The 7,281-nt window shown below is 36.3% G+C and overlaps 1 protein-coding gene across 2 annotated transcripts; it reads left to right on the top strand.

Moving 5' to 3' along the window:
- Positions 1 to 1,244: 1,244 nt before the first annotated feature.
- On the top strand, positions 1,245 to 6,895 carry LOC116122050 (probable methyltransferase PMT28). 2 transcript variants are annotated; one of them, XM_031407963.1, is made up of 8 exons: positions 1,245 to 2,475; positions 2,564 to 2,713; positions 3,605 to 3,875; positions 3,984 to 4,076; positions 4,864 to 5,038; positions 5,605 to 5,847; positions 6,097 to 6,291; positions 6,451 to 6,895. In XM_031407963.1, exons 1-8 carry the CDS (start codon positions 1,612 to 1,614, stop codon positions 6,647 to 6,649), a joined length of 2,190 nt encoding a protein of 729 aa, XP_031263823.1. In that variant the 5' UTR covers positions 1,245 to 1,611; the 3' UTR covers positions 6,650 to 6,895. The 2 variants fall into 2 exon arrangements, with proteins under 2 accessions (XP_031263823.1, XP_031263822.1); XM_031407962.1 differs by having other exon boundaries at positions 2,561 to 2,713.
- The last annotated feature ends 386 nt before the right edge of the window (positions 6,896 to 7,281 follow it).

The raw sequence follows: 7,281 nt of genomic DNA, 5'->3' as shown, positions 1-7,281 counted from the left end.
ACATGGCAAGACGCAAGATCCTCAATGAATGACTCCAAAATGTGGACTTGTAAAACTATTCTGTGTTCTTATAAATTTGCTAAAACATGACAATATCCCCAACTTAAAACTAAAAGAAATAATTTGCTAGAGGAAGTAAAGCGACTGCAATATTCTGGGGTTCGCAGTAAAATCGGCTTGAAAAAGCTTTTTCCTTAAACATGTTTCCAACGGTTGTACTAATCAATCAATGGATGCCTATAATTTCTTTTTTCCCTTAAAGTTTATGTAAAAAAAGAGAAGAAGAGGAAAACTAGGAGTAAACCACTGGCGGATCTTTTTCTTACGGGCATGCCAAAATCTTTTTCTCATTTCACATTTCATAGCAACTACCACTGGCGCATTATGCGCAGTCACATGCATGTATAAAACATCAGACGGCCCATCTATTGAGTAAGCACTAAGCAGTAAGCAGTGCACGCCCTCTAGCAGAAATTCGGTACTATTATGCCTAAAAAAAGTCAGGTTAATGTGGACTCTTATCAGCAAGAGTCAATCAGAATTCAGAGAGGATTTATGTCATCTAGACGTTTGCCACATCGCGCAATGATGGAAAAGGTATAATTCTCGTTAGTGCAGTAGGTGAATGTCATGCTTATAAGTGGCTAGAAATCGTCCATATGCCCAAGCCTTACATAATTTAAGGTTATTTCTCGTGCAAATAACCAATGAGAAGCGGGTTAGAAATTGTACTCCACTTAACAAATTACAGGCTTATGATTATTACCTTAAATCCTCCCACTATAAATAGAGAGATACTCTCTCATTTAAGAGATTAGTTTATCTTAGTCTTAAACAACATGCACACTCTCTCTCTATTTTCTCTCTAGATTATAACTCAACTCATTATATGCGACCTAACCATAACCTTTTATTAATACAATTACAATGAACGTAAAAATTGCTTTTGAGTATCTGAATCACTTTAAAAATTGTCTTTTATTTACTCTCTTGCTATACATTTCCATATCTGTAATCTCTAAACCCGTTTAACATTTTACACACGTATGAGTCGCATAACGTTGATGTTCAAAACCGAAATTTTCGCAGCTGGTCCTTCCCACTCAAAGTGCCTTTTCTACAACATCTGTCTCACACTCACCCATGCTCACTGATTTGTCCACGCTATACCTCTATATTATCTCAACTCTTAACTTAACCCTTCTCTGATCTCTCTTCTCAGCTCTCCTCCTTTTTGTCTTTTTTTTTTTTTTTTTTTTTTTAAAAAATTTGAATTCGGTAGGTGCCAGCCACTGGCCAGTACAATTATACTATACTATCCCAGTTGATAGCTCAACTAATATTTAGCGTGTTAACCAATCTGTGCACTCCAAATTTCTTGCTTTCCAAGTGTGGTTGTCTTGATGAGATTGAGATTTTCTTCTTTGCTTTTTTTCCAGATTATAACTTCTCCCCTTTAACCTTTTCATTATTTTGTTGTATATACATTATTATTCGTTTCTCATAGATCTATCTCCTCGCTACTCATTTTTAAATTTTTAGTACTGTATTTCGTATTCGATGCGTTTTGTTTGATTACTTCTTTCGAAGAAGAAGATTGATTGCTGAGAAATGGCTATAGCTCGGTTAGCTCGATTGGGCCGCCAAGCAAAACGACCGCATGGATTGTGCATAAAGATGAGTGCAGTTGCAATCTTGGGCCTTTGCTTCATATTCGTTTGGTCTATGTTCTCTTCTCCTGCAAATTCAGTAACCTCTCAAAGGGAAAGCTTTGATGACATCTCTGAACCCGTCGCAGCTAATACAAAGGTAACCAATTCTTGGATTCAATCTCAAGAAAAGAGACCACAAAAGCATAATCAAGAAGAAGACAAAAAGGCCAAACTTGAATCCGATTTGGAAAAGAAAGATGAGAAAAAGGTTAATGGATCTGTTTCTGTATCTGTTCATAAACATGAATCTAAGAAAAAGAACGAAAAAGATGCGAAGAAAGTCAAGCATAATGTAAAGTCACCAAATGAGGAAACAAATGAGAAAACTGAGATTGATGATTTAGAAAATGAAAACGATGAGGAACTAGAAGAAGGACTAGTAGTGGATGGTAAGGAAGAAGAATTTAATAGTGAAGGTGAAGTGATTGTGGATACAGAAGGTAATGATAATTTAATTCAGCAAGAGAATGAAGAATCTGTGGAGAAGGTTGAAGGTGAGAGTGGTGGATCAACAAGTACTGGAAAAAAGAGGAAGATAAAGGGTCCTGTTTTTTATCCCAAATCACATTATAGTTGGAAATTATGTAGCACAAGGAGCAAGCAGAATTACATTCCTTGTATTGACATTGAAAGTGGTACTGCAAAGTTTCTGAGTCATCGGCATAGAGAGAGGAGTTGCCCCAGATCTCCTCCTATTTGCCTTGTTCCACTTCCTCATGCTGGTTATGGACCTCCAGTGCCCTGGCCTGACAGCAAATCAAAGGTGTATAAAAGGGTTTATTCTTTTTTATTGAATTTTGGATAGATTTTGATTGATGTCCTGATCTGGCAGTGTGTTACTCTTTCTGCAGATATTGTATAAGAACGTGGCGCATCCAAAACTTGCTGCATATATTAAGAAACATAATTGGTTGGTGGAGGATGGAGAGCATCTTACATTTCCCCAGAATCAATCTGAATTCAAGGGTGGAGTGCTTCACTATCTAGAATCCATTGAAGAGGTGCATTTTTCTTATTCGTGAACCAAAAGTTGAATCAATAAATTTTCTGTTTGAGCCCCTATACAGAGATAACGATATAAAAGCTATTAAACTAACAAAAGAATTTGAATAGACAAGCTTTTTCCCTCTTCAATATGATAATATTCCATTTTTACCATGCCAAAGGTCACGTAAGCCTTTCAATCTTTCTCAGTTCAATACAAAAGTTTTAACGCTATATGTTTCTCAAGTTTACTTTCTTTCTTTCCTTCTTCTTTTAATTTAACCTCCTTTTTCTAAATCATGTACCTCATATGTGGGAGGGAACTGATGACCCATGGTGAAGATTACTAATTCTAAAGCTCACCAATTGTACCACTCTGTAAATTTGTATAGCTCATCTCTGCTCCTTCAATATCATACCTATGTCAACTCACCATGCCATCTGTAGCACCATAAAATACATGATCCGTTCTGTGTAAGATTGGTGCCTATATAAGCAACAATCAGGAAGTTGCAAACGAACTTTGTGTCTGAATTATCTTAAGAGGAAAAACAAAAAGAGTGGATGTAAATACTTTTAATAGTATATATAAGTATGTTAAATTATTTAGGATATAACATAATTTCTTGTATTTTGTGTGTTATAGTTGCTTAATCAATAATTCAGTTCTTTTTTAGTTTGATTTGCCCATATTGAAAAACCCCATTACTACACTTGGCTGTTGACACTATATTTGCAGCCGCCTACATTTGTATATATCATTTTCTTTTTTTACTTTTAATTGTTTATAACCATTGTGCTCCCAGCTAACTACCAATTAACTGTAACCACAAATTCGTGTTATTGATTGTTTAAGACTTTAAATCCTTACCTTATTTAGCATTTTGAATTTTGATTGTATTTGATAGATGGTACCAGATATTGAGTGGGGAAAGAATATCCGTGTAGTTCTGGACATGGGTTGCGGAGATGAAAGCTTTGTGGCATCTCTCCTTGATAAGGAGGTGCTAACATTGTCCCTTGGCTTGAAGGATGACCTAGTTGACCTAGCACAAGTTTCTCTTGAGCGTGGATTTCCGACAGTTGTTAGCCCTTTTGGGAGTAGAAGGCTTCCTTTCCCCAGTGGTGTTTTTGATGCTATTCACTGTGGCGGATGTAGCATATCTTGGCACTCTAATGGTTTGTGCTTCCAATCCTCTTTCCTTCTTTTTATGTTATTATTAAAATAACATCTATTCTAATTCACATTTCAGTAAGATCAGTGTAATTGTTTTCTTCCACATTCAGGTGGAAAGCTTCTTCTGGAGATGAATAGGATTTTAAGGCCTGGTGGATACTTTATTTTGTCAACTAAACATGACAGCATTGAGGAAGAAGAAGGTTTGGCCTCTGTATGTCTTTTTAGTTTTGGAGCTAATGATGTTGGATACAAAACATGCAAATTCATGAGACATGAACTAGACCTGAAGTGCACTATTTTCCTCCTTAGGATTGATTTCCATAGTCCAGCTGAGGCTATTCGCTTTATTATATTGTTTATTTCTCCCTAGCTCTTTAAAAGTACTTGGAAGGTTTATTTTTTTTCCATCTCAGTCATCTTTATTGACTGGATGGCTATTATTACCATTGGCATGTGACATGCTGATAGGTTGACATGTATATTACTATATTCTATTAAACACCCTTCAAACCTTCACAGACTTGAATTAAAAATGTATGTTTTTACAGAGTTGAATGCTGGACTAGTTTCAACTCTAACTATTCACTGATAAGAAGCACTAAGATTGGCATCCCTTGATGTGCACATTTTAGCTATCTCAACCTATGTATACATGGTGGGTTTTGATGCCCCAGGATCACATCTGCGAGTAGAGCAGTTCATAGTGATTGTCAAGTTAAAGGGAAGATGACTATATACTTCTTGTTGCAATGGCAGAGAACTATTTTTAAAATCTTGCTGTGTGAATATAAGTGTAACCTTTACTAGTCTTGAATTGCTGTTTGCATTTAGCTATATACATCTCATCTCACATGCCAATGTGCAATGAAGTTTCTTCTGACCATATGTACAGAACAACTGTCTAGTCTATTTGCTGGTGCTGCAGTTCTAATAGAAGAAAACTCACATATTCTATCTTGTTTGATATGCTACTTTTTTTTTTTTCAGCCATGACCGCATTGACTGCATCTATCTGTTGGAATATTCTGGCGCATAAAACTGATGAAGTGAGTGAAGTGGGAGTTAAAATATACCAGAAACCCGAATCAAATGATATATATGAGCTGAGAAGAAAGAAAAATCCTCCTCTATGCAAGGAAAACGAAAACCCAGATGCAGCATGGTAGATCAAGATGAGCTTATTTTACAAAATTAATCTTTTTGTCTATGAATTTGTCATCCTATATTTTCTCTGGTAATGTTGCACATATGGTTTAAAATAAGTCAAGTTCACTGTCAGTGCATTAAGCTTAAGTTTTTTTCTTTTCATTAAATAGGAACAAGAGTCAAATTTGATATGAGGTTGATCAACGAAATTTTACAACAACACTTCCACATGATATATAAGTGAATTAGTATCTAGCTTCAGGCAGCCAAAGTGAACGATAATCCAGTGGTGGAATCAATTTTTTTCAACAAGGCTGTACCTTCTGCTAGCGAAGGTCAATTTGAGTTTCTACTTCAAGGATTATTGACTCTATAACTTTGCTTTAATTTGTAAGATATAACTTGAAGATAAGCTCTCAAAACACTCAAATTTTCATCAAACCAAAGAATTTAGTTTTTACTTACAATTTTTTAGTGTCACCATACAAGAATGTTGATCCTTAGATGAGTCTGATGCAAAATATCATTGTTTTGATTTTGTGCCACTTTACTTAATGACTGCAACTTTTTTTCTCTTAACAGGTATGTGCCTATGAAGAATTGTTTGCACACCATTCCATCTTCAATTGAACAACATGGAGCAGAGTGGCCTGAAGAATGGCCCAAGAGACTTGAAACGTATCCTGACTGGTTGAATGATAAAGAAAAATTGATTGCTGATACAAACCACTGGAAAGCTATTACTGATAAGTCCTATCTCACAGGAATGGGTATTGATTGGTCAAACATCCGGAATGTGATGGACATGAAAGCCATCTATGGAGGGTAGGCAAACTTTCAACCGAGTAATTTATATTCTTTGAAACTGCATAGTGCTTATTTATATAATCCATTATTTAAGTAGTAGTGTCCAAGAGCAGGATGAACAGTACATGCTATCTCTTTGATTAAGAGTAGTAGTCTTGCTCTCTCTCTCTCTCTCTCTCTCTCTTCTGATTTTCACCATCTGTTTTCATTACAAATACACTAAAATATGTTAAGAAATGGAATCCTTATGTTCATGGTAAAATGCAGATTTGCTGCAGCTCTTACACAACAAAAAGTTTGGGTGATGAATGTGGTCCCTGTCCATGCTCCAGACACACTTCCTGTTATTTATGATCGTGGTCTTGTTGGAGTCTACCATGATTGGTGCGAGTCTTTTGGGACTTATCCAAGATCTTATGACCTTTTGCATGCTGATCATTTGTTCTCACGGCTTAAGAATAGGTTAAAGTTCTTTCTAGTTCTGGCTTTGTGATAATGAGCTTTTAGCCCTCTCTAGATTTCTCTGTCTAAGCATCGTAACTTTGCTTTTTCTCTTGGCATTAGAAGTTTACTGATCCTTGCTGCCTGTTCTAAGTTCTAAACTTGTATATTACTTTGCAGCTGTAAGCAACCCGTGTCAATTGTTGTTGAGATGGATCGTTTATTACGACCTGGAGGTTGGGCAATTTTACGTGATAAGGTTGAGATATTGGATCCACTAGAGGGTATATTGAGAAGCATGCACTGGGAGATTCGAATGACTTATGCTCAGAATAAGGAGGGCATCTTATGTGCACAAAAAACATCGTGGCGGCCTTGAATGATTCTGCCTGGTTTACCTGTAAATAGAATGACTGCAAATTAGACAGAGATTACTCCCTTTCCCACTTTTACAGAGGCTCTGGGTGAAGGCAGGCGTAGCTGTTCCCTGTGTAGCATAACAAACAATACTGATTCTTCAAAATTTGTGAGGTACATGTGAAATCATTCGCCATTTTTAGCATGACGACTAGTAATGATTTTCAAGTTTCATGCGGATTTCGTATGAAGAACTGCTTGATTTTTATTTTTGGTCAAGTAAATAAATTTATAAAAAAAAGAGGGGAAAGGATATACAAAGGCTTAAACAAAAGGCGGCCAACCTATATCGGGACATGTCCTGAGATAGGGATCAAAAGTAAGCAAGCCGATTCACGGCCAAGAAAATCCTCTTGTGGTCCTATCTTAATCTCACCAAGAAGGATAAGGATACAAGAGGAGTATACAAAACTATATTCAAAGGAACTCAGACTACCACAGGACACCCTTTGGGTTAGGGGAACAAACAAAAGATAAACAATCAGGGAAAACAAAGAAAATACAACCAATATAACGGAACAAATCTTCACCCATCAAGGAGGAAATCAAGCACAACCAAACTTTAAAAAGCATCGTTATATTTGATTTTGACAC

The sequence above is a fragment of the Pistacia vera genome, unplaced genomic scaffold, assembly GCF_008641045.1.
Source record: "Pistacia vera cultivar Batoury unplaced genomic scaffold, PisVer_v2 Contig1301, whole genome shotgun sequence".
In the NCBI taxonomy this organism is placed as follows: Eukaryota; Viridiplantae; Streptophyta; class Magnoliopsida; order Sapindales; family Anacardiaceae; genus Pistacia; species Pistacia vera.
This window is presented reverse-complemented; position numbering and strand designations above follow the sequence as displayed.

Excerpts from the sequence above, each read along its gene's own strand:
- LOC116122050 (XM_031407962.1), top strand. The coding sequence starts at position 1,612 with ATGGCTATAGCTCGGTTAGCTCGATTGGGCCGCCAAGCAAAACGACCG. Across the intron at positions 4,077-4,863 it reads CAGCATTGAGGAAGAAGAAG|CCATGACCGCATTGACTGCA; the intron begins GTTTGGCCTCTG and ends TTTTTTTTTCAG. Across the intron at positions 5,848-6,096 it reads ATGAAAGCCATCTATGGAGG|ATTTGCTGCAGCTCTTACAC; the intron begins GTAGGCAAACTT and ends GGTAAAATGCAG.